This window comes from Macaca thibetana, chromosome 3, assembly GCF_024542745.1.
Source record: "Macaca thibetana thibetana isolate TM-01 chromosome 3, ASM2454274v1, whole genome shotgun sequence".
In the NCBI taxonomy this organism is placed as follows: domain Eukaryota; kingdom Metazoa; phylum Chordata; class Mammalia; order Primates; family Cercopithecidae; genus Macaca; species Macaca thibetana.
In genome coordinates, this window is record NC_065580.1 from 66338311 (window position 1) to 66354557 (window position 16247).

General features: G+C 38.5%; 1 protein-coding gene across 4 annotated transcripts in view; it reads right to left on the reverse strand.

Moving 5' to 3' along the window:
• Positions 1 to 16247, reverse strand: part of ELAPOR2 (endosome-lysosome associated apoptosis and autophagy regulator family member 2) — a 272270-nt gene that overhangs the window by 164130 nt on the left and 91893 nt on the right. For all 4 annotated transcript variants that reach the window (XM_050785249.1, XM_050785251.1, XM_050785252.1 and 1 more), the window contains exon 3: positions 948 to 1143. In XM_050785249.1, the coding sequence (XP_050641206.1) occupies positions 948 to 1111 (164 nt within the window). In that variant the 5' untranslated portion in view covers positions 1112 to 1143. The remainder of the gene's footprint in view (positions 1 to 947; positions 1144 to 16247) is intronic.

Below are 16247 nucleotides of genomic sequence, written 5' to 3' on the forward strand. Positions count from 1 at the left end.
AAAAAGAAGCCTTGTCAATATCTCCTGGCCACCAAAACAAAGATCTGAGGTCCCACAACATCCTACTAGTACCATCATCTAAGGAACTCTTTTACTGAAAACACACACTCTCTCAAGGAAATAATCCTATTATCGAGAGATTAAAATAAAGAAATTGGTGTCATTTGGCAAAAAGGTAGAGTGAAAGGAAGGAAGAAAGGAAGGGAGGGAGGGAATGAATATGCCTTTCAACACAGCTAAATAATTACCCAGCATCCTTAGCTTATGGTAAAAATGTAGGGTTCCTGAGTGGCTACTCTTGTCAGGGGGTAGCCAGAGCCCTAAAGTTGAATTCTCCTAAGCAAATCCATATGAAAGGAAATGTTACATAGCTAATACAAGATAACAGGAAGGGATATAGCTCAAAGACAAACATTTTGTTTTGTTTTTTTCAAAACAGTTTAACATTTCGCCAGCTTTGTGATATGCAAAGTTAATAATCCCCTATAAAAGAGGTAGGAATTAAGCAAAGGTGCTTTCCACCTTAGGTACTTAACCCACTCTCTTTTATAGGAGATAATCAAGTGTCTAAATGAAGGTTATTAATTCTTCCTGTCAGAGGAAAAGAAAAAAACCTGAAAGTATCTGTTAAAAATCAGAAAAAGGTTAGTACAAACACCAGCGGCTTAACTGTAGCCATAATATGAGCCATAAATATGAGAAAAAATTTTGCTTCTCTAACAGCTTTATTGCATTTTTGCATACAGTGTCTATTATATTCTGAGGGCAATGATTTTAACCTCATGAAAACTCATTGCAATCACTGTCCAAAAAACATGATTCTTTGCAATTAGCTTATCTATCACCACAAACAGTACCAAGATTATCCTCATCTTCTTTCTGGAAAAGAGCAACTACTTTCTTCTCAAATATTCAGTTAAGAGCCAAAGGCTGCTTTGGATTCTTACTTGTTACAGCCGTCTGGCCTGCTGTCAGAAGGGCCCACCACAGTGTCCATGAATGTTGCGATGTTAGAAAATCCTGCCGGCAATTCATCCCATTCATCAAATTTGATGCCACTGCCCAAGGAATAGGTGCCTTCACCACACTTACTGCATACCTGGTTCTTCATTTCTAGATACTCTCCAGAAGCACAGGAGAAAGCTGAAAGGCAGAAGAATGGACAACCCATTACTTAGTCTCCCATCAATTTCCTCCCCTTCATGCCGTCACCAGAATTATTTTCATAAAACTCTGATTGTGTCACACCCTAATGAAAGCGTTTCAAGTCCCCCTTATCACCACATGCATTTCAGAATCTGGTTCCAATCTATTTTTCCAAGCTGACCCCTTGCCCCACCTTCTTCCTGCCAAAACAGAATTCATATCATTCCCATAATATTTCATCTTCTCTCCTGCTGTTGTGGTCTTCTTTCCCAGAGATGTTGGCCAATCCTACCTTCTCTACATGGAACACTTCTGTTCTCAACTCAAAAACCACTCACTTCATAACAGATCCCCTCCCCTGGCCCAATGGGAAGTCAGCTGCACCTCCCTTCATGCTCCTACAGTGCACTTGTTATAATACCTCCATTAAAGCACTTAATTTATGCTAATCAGTGGATAAGCACATATTAAGACAATTTATAAGTTGATGTGAGACTTTGAGCATTAAGAAAACAAGGATCATTATTTTTGGATTCCTAATTGTATCAGGCACATACTAAGTCCAAATAAAATGCTGATCCAAAGCTGATTAGTTGTTTAGAGTGACAACTAAATATAAAAAGGGAAACAGGAAAGCAGTGCAATAGCTGAACAGGTTATCTCCACTCTGAAAGCATGAGCCCACTTTTTCAATATTCACACCAACCTAGTCATTTCCACCACCATCTTATTTCTGATGTCAAGCTTTCTGCAAACTCTGAGAACTGTACTCAGAGATATTAGATACAGCCATGTGAAGAATAGTTGACACATTACCAAAAAGAAGGCTAAGTTAGTATTCATTCAACAAATGGAAATCAACACCCTCCAAGTACATGGCTCTGTGCAAGATGGTATTAGTGACTCCAACCTGGAAAAGGGCTTTCTAATCCTTTAATCAGGATAGTAAAGAAACAAGGACAAAATGAGACATCCAAATTACTCAATGAAGAAAATCAAATCTCCCAGCAGAATGTAAAGCAGCAAAGCCCCACATTTAGGTAGACTCTTCTCTTTTAGAATACATTAGAAAACTTAGCCAGAAATAAAAATAAGCTAATTTTTGAAAACTAATTAAAGAATTAGAGCTAAAATCCACACACATCTACTTATTCACTGAATTAATATAATGTTTTTCTTGAGAAAACCTTAAAGATGCCGTACAATGAACTTCTAACATTCAAATCAACAACCCCAAATCAGTAAAACATGAGAAAATAAAAAAAGATTATGCAAAGAATGTGGCATTCTGGCTACACAGTCAAAACTGTCCTAGGACGAGGCTGTACCACATCCTAATTCTATGACACTGAGTGAATTATTTCACCTCTCTAGGCCTTAGTTTCTGTCTCTAAAAAAATGAGATAACAATCACAATAGGTACCTTTAAGGGCTATACTGATGGCAGCGGCAGCCCCCCTGGAGTGACCACTGCCATGAAGCCGGCTACTGTGGGGGAAGTGCGGACCAGGCTGCGCATTCCATGGAGCCACTGGGGCAGGAGGAGGCAGCAGCCCTGCCCTTCCAGGCAGACCCAAGTCTCCCTGTGCTCTTGGGGGCCAGAGTAGGCAGGAGCTCCACCATCCTGAGCACACCTGCAGCTGCCCAAGCCATGGCTGTGGACCAGGGCGTCTTGGCACTCTCAGGGGCTCAGGAGAAACCCCTTCCCCTACAGGTGTGGAGATGTCTGCTCCCCCTGCCCCTGGCCTCTCCCCGCTCCTGGTACCCCTTCCGATCTCAGAGCAAGGTAGGGGCTGAGCCCAGGCACTGTGCTGACACATCAGCCTCCTAACACCTCAGCCTCCTCCAGACTTTGGCCACCAACAAGCACAGGAGAGAGACTGAGGCATGGGCTGAAGGCAGCTCGGCACTGGCCTGCAGGCACTCCTTGACCAAACAGCCTGGGTGCCCAGAACAGTGGCAGGAGGCAGAGAGGCTCCTGGACAGAAGGGGATGGGTCCCACAAAACCCCACCTTCAAGCCAGGGAGGCTCTGAAGCCTGGGGGCTGGGCTGCCAGTCAGTGGGCCAGAGTGGGAACTTGTGGTGCTTTTTCCGGGACTGCCCATGGCCTCCTATTGACCAATCAGCACATACTTCCTCCCTCTGGCTGGCTGAGTCCCAGGCCCATAAAAGCACTGGACTCAGCAGACTCTAACAGATAGGGGATGTCCAGCTGCAGAGCCACTCCAGGGTCTCCTCTCTGCTGAGAGGTGAACAGTAGCTGAGACACCCTGCTTACGAAGAGGAGCTAGTCACTGGGGTCTCCTCTGAGCTGTTCTGTAGCTCAATAAAGCTCCTCTTCACCTTGCTCACCCTCCACTTGTCCACATACCTCCTTCTTCCTGGACATAGGACAAGAACTCAGGAACCACCAAATGGCAGGGCTAAAAGAGTTGTAACAAACAGGGCTGAAACATGCCCCTTGCTTGCCATGTTGCGGGTGACAAGAAGGAGAGAAGAACTGTGGCCCTTTGGGGATCCCAGACCTAGGAGCTCCCCAGTCAAGGCTGTGACAGCCTCTTTGGGGCTCTGTAGTTCCTGGTGTCTCCAAGCTTCTGGGTGCCACTATATTCTCCGGTGCCAGTGCAGAAGCTGCTTGTGGCATGCCTGGTTCAGCTGCAGCCTCGCAGGGAACCAGTGCCCATGCTGTCACCTGGAGTTGCCCACCCCACCGCAGCTGTCATGCCTGGCTGTGCATGGTAGCCCAAACCCATGCTCACTCACACACCCCTTGCTGCTCTGCACCTGGCTAGCCCTTGGCCAGCATGGGACCCAGGCCAGTAGAGTGAGCCAAACGCAGCCTGCCAGGCCGAGTAGGCAGAACAAGCCTGGTGGGCCTGAGCAAAACTCAGGCAAAGGGACCACTGGCCACAGGAGTTTCCAGCTGGTGAAGTGACACCCCAAGAATCCTGTGGCAATACTGAGAAAATATAGTATAAGGTGGTTAGCGCAGTGCCTGGCATGTAACAAATGCTCATTAAAGCTATTATCACTATCAGCACAACCAACAGAAAAACACAGTTATGGAAAACTGTTTATTTTCAATGGTCTATGGATCATCTAGCATACTCAGAATCAGACATTTGCCTAATATGATAAATAATAATATCGTAAACCAAGACCCTACAGTACATTAAATCAGGGGTCAGCAAACTACAACCTGCAGGGAAAATCCAGCTCACCGCCTGCTTTTGTAAATAAAGTTTTATTGAAACCCAGTCCCGATCATTCATTTACCTACTGTCTATGGCTGCTTTTACACCACAATGGCAGAGTTGAATAGTTGCAACAGAAACTGCATTGCCCACAAAGCCAAAAATATTGACTTCCTAATAAAATAAAGTTATCTTGGAAGACTGTTTAGTGTCCAAAATTGTATTTTAAGTTGATTAACTATAACGTAATAAAAGGTAATATTTTATGATATGTTGTTATAAAGAACTCTAAAAGCTAAAAAAGAGAAGACTGTGTTTGTGAATCTTGTCTTCTAAATATAAAGATGCCATTTCAGAGTGTTCACTGCCCTGTTAATTAAAATCATAAAGAATATTCCCATCTCTTTCCCAAGTGTTTCCATGAAGTCAGAAGGAAAACTGAAAGAAAAAGTTGAAAGTGAATATAATGGATATTTGGTATATACCAGGTGCCGTGCTTGATACTTTACAAACACAGTACATTCTTGTTATTCACAGTAGTTGTGTTATATGAATTTACCCCAAACACTAAATTAATGAATACTGGACCATCACTCCTATGGAAAGTATAGGGTTAGGTTCCTGAGAACCTCTGGTCACATCACCTTTGTCAATCAATCAACATCTAACCTTGTTTAAGTATATTTCTCTTTAAAGACATCTGATTTAGTATATGTTGTTAATTCATTAATGTTGAATTCATGGTCAACAGAACTATAACTCATGCCTGAATAAAGCTCACCTAACACATGTATTTTCTCTGAAAGGCATAGCACAGCCCTCTCCTACCTAGGAACACTAGCCTTCACGTTGGCACTGTACTTGGAGGGCCATTTTAAGCAGCAAAATCACCCAAAAAATAACTAAAATATTAAACACATAGCACTAAATAAGCCACCAAAAGGACATTTGTTTACAGTATGAGAAAAGCAATAAGAAGTCAAAGTGTCACCTTGTTCATACATGTAGTTGGGTGACTCAAATATCTCACCACTCTGCACATGTCTGCAAATAACTATGAACGCATTGAGTGTATTAATTTGGGGGTTACAAATAAAGTTTAGCAAGTAGCCAAATTTGCAAATATTGAATCCATGAATAATGAGGATCAACTGTGTTTATAGTAGACTGGTGAGGGAGGAAAGGATTATGCCCATATACCAGATGAGGAAACTGAGCCACAGTGCATTTAAATAACCTAATTAAAAAGGTTAACTGGTTAACAGTTAACCAATGGCAAAGCTGAAACTCAAATTCTGATCTGATTCCAAAGGTGGTGCCTCAAAGAAAATTCAGTTCAAAAAATTATTACAACCGATACAAAAAGGGCAAACAATTCCAACCGAATTAATCACCATACATCACATCATTCTTCATTCCTATCCTGAACTGTTAAACAATGTTCATGTGCATTATACAGCAATCACTATTTTAGCAAAAACCTCATATTTCTTGTGGATTTTTAATGTACTACTCCTAAAACACGCATTAAAAATATTTTTGCAAGTTTCTAACTCCCATAAGTCTAATGACTTTGCCTACAAAAGGAAAATAATAATAATAGCTATCTCAATGAATTCTGGGAATAAATGAGATATATCATATAAAGCATTTAGCATATACCTGGCATGCAGCACATAATAAATATTAAATACAATTATTAATAGTTTAGACTGTACGCAGTGGTTCACACCTGTAATCTCAGCACTTTGGGAGGCTGAGGCAGGCAAAGTGCTTGAGGTCAGGCATTTGAGACCAGCCTGGGCAACATGGTGAAACCCCATTTCTACAAAACATACAAAAACTTAGCTAGGCGAGGTGGCACACACCTGTAATCTCACCTACTCGGGAGGCTGAGGCACAAGAATTGCTTGAGCCTGGAAGGCAGAGGTTGCAGGGAGCTAAGATCATGTCACTCCACTCCAACCTGGGCAACAGAGCGAGACTCTGTCTCAAAAAAAAAAAAAAAAAAAAAAACCCACACAATTATTGATAGTTTACTTTAGGGACATGGGACATACATTTCTATAAGAACTCTGCCAATAGGTTTATAATATTACATCTCTTCAGATTAATTATGCAGTCAAATTAGTTGAATAAGTATAGGGCCTTTAATTAATACAGAGGAGCTAGCAAGTCTAAAGCTTTTCATAGTTTAATCATTTGCTACTCCTCAATCTTTTTCATCCTGGAAGTCAGGTCTAGAGACACCTGTCAAAGGAAGAAAAGAGCCACACTTTCTTGGTAAACTTACTCCACAAGATTAAGTCAACAGAGTTAGCACTGCTGACTTCCTTTGACAGCCACCAAAACTACCTGCTTTTCCTTTTATCTTCCATCCTAGCCTCATCCACTCTCTATGTCAATACTGCTACCTTGGCATTTGTTCTTTAATTAGATTATCAGGTTTTTTAATAATCTTAAAGACTACACTATTTTCATTCAGATTTTTTATCATACAACATAGGAATCTTTCAACAAGCAGTATGATAGACAGTTATTATTAATAGCTATTGTTAGCTGTTGTGAACGTGAATTTACCATATTTACTCTGAATCAATTAGTCATTTCTAATTTTTCTTCTTCAACAACTTTGAAGTCTTAGAGAAACTGAATTAAAGATAGGCAAACTCCAAAGTTTTTAATGAGAACAGAAAGACTAACTTATTTGCCTAAGGTCTTAGGCACTACTTAACAGTGGCCTCAAGTATTTCACAATAGTTTACCTAAGCACCCAGTGAAAGAGTGACATTTAAAAACCCAGCATCTTGAAGTCTAAACTGTAACCAAGAGGTCATTTGCTGCACTCACTGTTCTTTTTCTCAGCTTTATGCCTCTTCTTTTCTGACATTTATTTCTGCTACTGTGAATCTGTAAAGGTTCAAATATGCAGGTGTGAATAATCAGATATGGAAAAAGCACTTATATTAGTCCTTCACCAAGTAGCAAATATCTTAGGCAATTTACTTAACCTCTGTGCTTCCACTTATTCATACTTCAGCATCCCTTTCTCTCTCCTACGACTGCTTATAATAATCCACTGAGACTACAGAAACCACTCTGAAAATAAACAGTGTTGAAAATTCAAAGCACTGCTATGATCATGCAACCACCAAGCACAATATGCCAAATAACTGTTACTGAATTGAATCATTTATAGCTGATTATCATCTATGATTTATACCTAACAATAAAGAACATCTATTTTTAATCATTGTACCACAGGGCTACGTAGTTTTGCTTTTTCTTCCTCCAGAGACCTCATGTTTTGAAAGACTGGCTGCCTTACATTTATTCATAATTTACTCATTTTTGCTCTTTTTAATCAAAGTTTTTATTACTAAAATATGTTTTCTAAACAGTAAACAGCAATAGTAAGTAATAATAAATGGATTTTCAATTTAGTTGTTTAATGAGATGATGATACAGTGAATCTATGCAAACTTACTACAGATAAATATCTGGGAACAACATTGTGGCTTTCTCAGAGCTTCCATGATAGTCTCATCTAGACTGATCTTCCTCAAAATAAATCAAATTTACATCTCACTAAGTATAAATGCACTGTAATCCATCTTGTCAATTAATATTAGCTAAGTATAATTATATATATTTGTGGGGAAATATAAAGTAAATCAATTCCAGAATCAAGACAAGCCAATATGTCTATTTTTCTTCAATGGGTTAGTCTTGTTTAAATAAGATAAATAAGGTTCAAACCACAGACATTCTTATATTGACTACATGCTGATGCTCTTGCAACTGTTCTTACTATTACTCACTGCCATTAAGGGTAACACAAAGAAAGAGAACAATGCTTAGTGTGTGTACCTCACAAATAAGTTCTACTTCTATCTCTCATTTAGCCAATTAATTATCATTACAGATAATTAAAACTTTAAGTGCCTGCCAGATTTATTATCATTCTTTTCACACACACACAAAAAGCAGAAAATGGCATCTAAGAGAGACTGAACAGCATATTGAATCCAGCAAATCTCAGAGTTTCTTTCTCCTTAAGTACCAGTGATAAGGACAGCACTTGAACACTGTCCTTTTAAGTTGTTATTTGTGAAATTCTTACAGAGGAAAAAGTAATCTATAATTCTCATTTTATAAAAATAAAAGTGTGATAGGGAAAGTCAAACAGTACACTAAAACAGGCCATTTCTTGCTGATATTCTCTTATTCACAGTAAGACAGATTTGTCCGCTGGCTGAAGGGAGTTCTAGTTCTAATTGGGATTTTTTTTTTTTCAATCCTGAGGGTATTTTTCATGACAAAATATACAAGGCAACAATGAAAGCTGGTTGTGAGTACATCAACTATCTGTCATGTTCAATTTAAGGCTGGAGGAGGAGAAAGGAAGGTAACACTGTCCAAATACTAACAGTAGCAGACATTGCAATATTCCTATCAGAAGAGAATATTCATTAGCATTAGAAGATATATTAGTATTGCACTATAATTCACAAGTTATGTGATTTGAAGCATGATTTGATCACAGAATGAATAAATCTGTGACATGTAATAACAACAATTAAAACCATCAGAATCACCAAAAGAGACCTTTGACATTATCTGATCTAAACCGCCCCAATTTAGATTCCAAGTTTCTTCTTCTGTGTAATCATAAGCAATCCAGTTCAACTTTTCTATAGTTTCTAGTAGCAGACTTTCTAACAGACTCCATGACTCTCTACCCAATAACCCCATGGTTACCATGAAGTCAGAAGATTTTACTATAACTAAACTGAGAAAAATCCACTGTCTTCAAATGAAAAAGAATAGCATTAGAAAAGAACTCAGCAGAAAAAAAAAAAAAAGAAAACAAAAATAAAAGGAAAAAAATCAACTCTGCCTTAAAAGTCACAGACGTGAGTTCTAGCTCCAGCAGTCACTTAGCCATCTGAAGTAACAGATACAAAGCTGCTACGTCAGCTCTGAAGTGGCATGATAAAATTATCAGAACTGAAATCTTAAAGCCCAATCCCACCAATAACAATTTTTAATTTTTCACTAAGAGTTGGGGGTGAAGTTGTAGGACATAGGGATATAATTTGCAAGTTATTTGTGAAATTCTCAGAGAAGAAAGAGAAACCTGTTTTCATCTTTCATTTTACGAAAACAAAAGTGAGATGGAGATACACAGAAGAGTACAGTAATATGAACCCATTCTAGCTAGCATTTCCTAACTCACTGTTCCCTGAAAAGACTATTTAGTGAAAAGTACTGCCTCTGTCTCTCTGAAAACTAATTTCACATCCAACATCCTTTCCAGTGGGTCTTCACATGGCCCTATCAAGTGGAAGTATATGATTATCACTGCACTTCTTAGGACTTATCAGCCAGAAGCTTGAGAATTTAAAAGTAGAAGCCAACTCCTGGCAGGAAAACTGATCCATGTGACACCACAGATAGTAATCCCCATTAAATTAGCAGAGGCTAGATTTAAAGCTCCTATCTTTTTATAAGAAAAGCTAACTAAGGAATTTTCAATCTGTGAAAGAAAAAAATAGAAACGTATTTTATTGCAGCTTCTTGACGTCCATGTTTGATGGCGGAGGGGACAAATCTCAGTTCATTGGGCACAAGATGACACAAGGCTTACAGAAAAAACGACAACAGCGAAGGTCAACGGAAGAAAAATGTTCAGAGTACGTGATGAGGTCACCCAAGGGGGCAAAACAATGCATCCGTGAAATCAGTTTTCTCAAGTTCCAATTATGCCGTACCACTTTGGTTCTTATCATCCTAAACTTTTCCTCATCCTTAGAAAGTGTCAGTCACCTTCTACTTCTTGATAGTCTCTGACTTTGGTTCCGCAGTTTTGAGGGCTGAGTTTTCTCATCTCCTCATAAAACACTTTTTTCAGAGAAGTTCCCTCAACCATAGCTCCCATCAAACAATACGATTGACCTAAAGTCTGATTTTCAGCTTTTCTCAACTGTTTTCATCTCATTTCCCAATCTGATTAATTCTAACCTTTCAGCTACCACTTGTGTGTTACTGAGGAGGTTTAACTTTGTCTTTGCACACTTGGAACTCAACGCAGCAACATTCCAACTAAGCCTTCTGAGGACAAAATATTTGACAGCATTTTGTATATCAATTTGTCCCTTTATGTATAGAATAAATTTTTACAAATCTGATTAGACCTTTGTGTTTCACCTACAAAAATAAAACACTAAAGTCAGTCTCTAATTTGGTGGCACAAAAGTTATTCAATCTATAAACATTCCAGTGTCCTGCAGCTTTCTGAGGAGCCATATAAGGATTACATATTCTATCCATAAGGAGTTTATTCTGCTCTAGGAAGAAATTCTATAGTTGGAAAAAGTGTCATTTTTTTTCCTAATACCAATTAAACAATGAAAGGATATTCTGTGTATCAAGTACCAAACAATATGCTAGGTTCAGGGGGGAAAAAAAAAAAACACAGGCTAATCAACTTATTATATATGAGGATATAGCAACAAACATCTCCTAAATTCTAAATGTCACTCTCTCATCTTTCTGAAAAATATAGACAATTAAGAATAAAATCTAGGCCGGGCGCGGTGGCTCAAGCCTGTAATCCCAGCACTTTGGGAGGCCGAGACGGGCGGATCACGAGGTCAGGAGATCGAGAGACGATCCCGGCTAACACGGTGAAACCCCGTCTCTACTAAAAAATACAAAAAAATAGCCGGGCGAGGTGGCGGGCGCCTGTAGTCCCAGCTACTCGGGAGGCTGAGGCAGGAGAATGGCGTGAACCTGGGAGGCGGAGCTTGCAGTGAGCTGAGATCCGGCCACTGCACTCCAGCCTGGGTGACAGAGCAAGACTCCGTCTCAAAAAAAAAAAAAAAAAAAGAAAAAGAATAAAATCTACTACCAGGTACGGTGTTTGGTACCTAGCTACTCAGGAAGCTGAGTCAGGAGGATCACTTGAGCCCAAGATTTTGAGACTACAGTAAATTATGATTGTGCCTGTGAATAGCCACTGCACTCCAGCCTGGGCAGCATAGCAAGACTCATCTCTAAAAAATTATTTTATTTTTATAAATACTTAAAAAATAAGAATACAATCTATAAAGAGAACATTAATCAATTAAAAATGACCCATAAAACAACATATCTGAGCCTTTAGATGTCATCTTTTAAAAAGTTCATTTATCACTCCAGCATATCAATTTGTGTCACATTTCTATCAAGAGGTAAATGTTAGGGGCATGCAGATGCCCCAGGATGGGGATAAGCACTTGTTCAATATATACTAGCAGTGTATTCCAAAGAGACAGTCCCCATAGACATTAAGAACATAGACCCAAATTCTAGGCTTCCTGGTTTCAAATCTCAGTTCCCCCTTTGACCTAAATGTCTGACTCTGAGCTATTGTTTTAGTTTCCTAACTGCTTTTTAAAAAGTGGGGGGGAAAGGCAAGGTAATAAAAATATCTATTTTACAAGGATGATGTAATGACTAAATGAATTTGAATGAATGCAGGTAAGGCATTTACAGTTATACCCGGCATATAGCAAGTAAAGATTGGCTATTATTTTTTATTATTATTTCAGCTATTATTATTACTGTTGCTATATTATTATATAATTATGATTCCAGGACTGTAGATCACATTTATCACCTCATTTAACCCCCTTAACCACCTGTGAATGGCTGTCTCCAGGTCAAAGTCCAGAGTCCTTGGTAGGACAGAGAGGAGTCGGCCAATTGAGTTGCCAGAATCTCTGGCCCTTCCCACATTCTCCCTGAGTGCCAGCCATCCAGATCTCACAGAGCACCCAGGAAAACCAGACGCTGCTCCACTTGACACCTTCATCCTGTTTCCAACATCTGGAATGTCGCTTGCATCAGGTTAAAGAACTTCTTCCTTCAGAATTCACCTCAGAGAGCCTCAGAGAATTAACATACATGGCTCAGGAAGTGTGATGCTTCCAGCTTTGTTCTTTTTGCTCAAAATTGCTTTGGCTATTCAGAATCTTTTGTGATTCCATATGAGTTTAGGATTTATTTTTATATTTCTAGAGATTCTTGAGATTTTAATAGAGATCGCATTAAATCTGCAGATGACTTTGGGTAGTAAGAATATTTTAATAATACTAAGTTTTCCAATCTATGAGCATGGGATGACTTTCCATTTATTTGAGTCTGCTTTCTTTAATCAGCGTTTACCATTTTCAATGCACAAGTCTGTCACCTCCTTGTTTAAGTTTATTCTTAAGTATTTCATTTTTTTGATGCTATTATACATAGGATTGTTTTCTTGATTTCTCTTCAGATAGTTCATTATTAGTGTACAGAAATGCAACTGTTTAAAATTTATTTTGTATCTTACAGCTTTGCTGACTTTATTTACTAGTTCTAACAGGTTTTTGTGTATGTGTATGGAGTCTCTAGGGTTTTCTACACATAAGATCTGCAGACAGAAATAATTTTGCTCCTTCCTTTCTGATGTGTACGCATTTTATTTCTTTTTCTTGCCTAATTGCTTTGGCTAGGACCTTCAGTATTATGTCGAATAGAATTGGTGAAGGTGAACAGGCTCCTTGCCTTATGCCTGATCTTAGAAAAAAAAGCTTTCCATTTTTCAAAACTGAGTATAATATTAGCTATGTGCTTGTCCTATGTGGCCTTTACTGTGTTGAGGTAATTTCCTTCTATGTCTAATGTTAAGAGTTTGTATCATAAAAGAGTACTGAATTTTGTCAAATGTTTTTTCTGCATCTATTGAGATGATCATGTGACTTTTGTCTTTCATCCTAATTATGTGGTATATCACATTGATTGAGCTGCATATGTTAACTCATTCTTGAATCCCAATGATAAATCCCACTTGGTCATGACATATTATTCTTTTAATGTGCTATGAAATTCAGTTTGCTATATTTTGCTCTAATCTTTACTTTTTCCCTCCTTAGGCCAGTTTTTAGCTTAGCAGTTTATTCTTTTGCTAGTTCCTTGACTTGTAATGTTAGGCTGCTTGAAATATGTCTTTTCTTAATGTAGGTACTTATGCTATAAACTGCTTTTGCTGCATCAAATAAGTTTCAGTATTTTTTTGTTTCCATTTTCATTTGTCTCAAAATATTTTCTAATTTCCCTATGATTTTTTCTTTGACCCAATGGTTGTTTAAGAGTGTGGTTTAATTTTCATGTATTTATCAACTGTCCCATTTTCCTTTTGTTGTTGATTTCTGGTTTTACTCCACTGTAGTCAGAAAAAAATATTTGGAATGATTTCAGTCTTCTTAAATTTGTTAAGAATCATTTCGTGACCTAGTATATGATTTATCCTGGAGAATGTTTCATGTGTTTTAAAAGAACACGCATTCTGCTAGTTTTAGGTGGAATGTTCTATGCATACCTGTTAGGTTCATTTGGTCTATAAAGCTGTTTAAGTCTGCTGGTTTTGTTTTTGTTTGTTTGTTTCTTTTTGCGATGGAGTCTCACTCTGTCACCCAGGCTGGAATACAATGGCATAGTCTCAGCTCACTGCAACCTCTGCCTCCCAGGTTCAAGCAATTCTCCTGCCTCAGCCTCCCAAGTAGCTGGGACTACAGGTGCATGCCACCACATCTGGCTAATCTTTTGTATTTTTAGTCGAGACAGGGTTTTACCATGTTGGCCAGGCTGGTCTGGAACTCCTGACCTCATGATCCACCCGCCTCGGCCTCCCAAAGCACTGGGATTACAGGTGTGAACCACCGCACCTGGCCTGCTTTCTTTACTGATTTTTCTGTCTACATGATCTGTCCATTATCGTAAGTGGGATATTTTATTCTCCTACTGTTATCGTATTACAGTCTATTTTTCCCTTCAGAACTGCCAATGCTTGCTTTACATATTTAGATACTCTGATGTTGACTGCATATACATTAATAATTAATTCTCTCTTCATGTTGAGTTGACCCTTTTATCATTATGTAATCAAACTTCCTTGTTCCTTGTGACAGTTTTTGACTTAAAGTCTATTTTGTGCAGATAGTGTAAGTCTGCTTATTTCTTAAGGTCCATTAAATATGGGTTATACCAATAGATTTGAGGAAAAAAAAGTCTGTATTCGATTTTTTTACTTGTCTGCATATAGCACTGTTTTATCTAAAGCAACTAAATATTAGAAGTTTATAACCAATTATTCAAATACTAGACTATAAACATTTATATGCATAAATATATAAAAGTCATGTTTGAAGCCACATTAATTTACTATACTCTGTATGAGAAATACAAAAATAAACTATGCACACAAATATACAACACATTATACACACATATATACACTTCTATATACATTTATATTTATGTATTACTTCATATGAATTATTGATTCACATTTTCTAAATACTGAAGCACAAGATTAAACAAAGTCCCTAAGACTATGACTGATCTGATGCTTTCCTACCAAATGAAATTAAAGATATCTTAGTCATCTTCATTTAGAAAGTGATGTGTTATATAGCTGAAGAACAAATCAATGGAAAAAATAGGAAAAGAACATGGTATACTAAGGTTGTACCTGAAATCATGGACTCAGATATATTTTAAAGAATAAGCAATTGAAGAGATAGACTCCCCAAATAAATGTGAGAATATAAAAGGAAGAAATATATTATGTTTATTTCCGCTTCAGAGTTCCAGACTTGTCAGAAAAATATGTAAAGGAACTCTCTCCCTACTTGTATCCCAGATCAGACCTTTATTTCTAAGGCTTGGTTTGAAGCAAAAGGGCTTTGTCCCAAATGAGAAAGAAAGAGAGAACATAGCCCAGGAAACCGCTCTATCCTCTCTGATGATCTAAGAACATCCAATGAACCTGAAAAGGAAAGATTTTAGAAGCCATTGTTCTTCAAGAATAAATGAGGAGAATGACCCAACAGTGAAGAAGAGATGGATTGGAACAGGGGTTATATCCCTTTGGTTTGAGATTAAAACAAAGAGTGTTGTGGTTCAGAAACGGCATGCTACTTGCAAGACCTTGAATGATGGATGATGCCCACAGATGCTAAACTCTTGGCACCACAGCCTTGAGAGAAGTGCCAATGTTTCCCATGGCTGAGCCTGGAGCTAGCAGAGAGGAGAGAGATGAGATCATCTCAGTGGCCTGCCAGAGCAACTGATGAGTTCTCCACAGCAGAGAGGACAAAAGGACAATGGGGATCAGTGTCAATTAACAACCAGAAGCCTCTTCATGCTATTTCCTGAGCCCTGTAAGCTTCAGAGTCACATATACCCCAGGGTTCTGGAACAACAAAAACTGATACTTGACTTCTCATTAACTTCATTCAGAGGAGCCTTGCAGCCAGATCTTATGTAATCGTTAAAAAACAAATGTATAATATAGCTTGCCAATCAATTCTCTGAAAAACTTTACAACTGCTTCATAAACATTCCTATAATCCCTTTCCTCAGGAAAGGCCTCCCCCACTGCTTCTTCCTGAGAAAGAAGAAAAGAGATACCCAATTACATTTTAAAGAATTTTTAACAATTCCCACAAAGGTCAAATTCTGGGTTTCATTTTATTTTGAGACATTAAGATCTGTGTAAATCATGTTGCACACAATCACTCTCTTAAATATTCTTCACTTACTTTAAGCTGCTGTGTTCCACTACTTAATTTTCTTTTTCTGTATGAATCAACTGGTGGGTCCACCACTGAGTTTTATGTCACCCTTATGCAGACCTGGAAGTTTCCCCAGGCTGCCATCTTCAAGTGGCAAGTTAACCCTGTCAGGCCTCTGAGCCAAAGCTAAGCCATCATATCCCCTGTGACCTGTAGGTACACATCCAGATGGCCAGTTCCTGCCTTAACTGATGACATTCCACCACAAAAGAAGTGAAAATGGCCTGTTCCTGCCTTAACTGATGA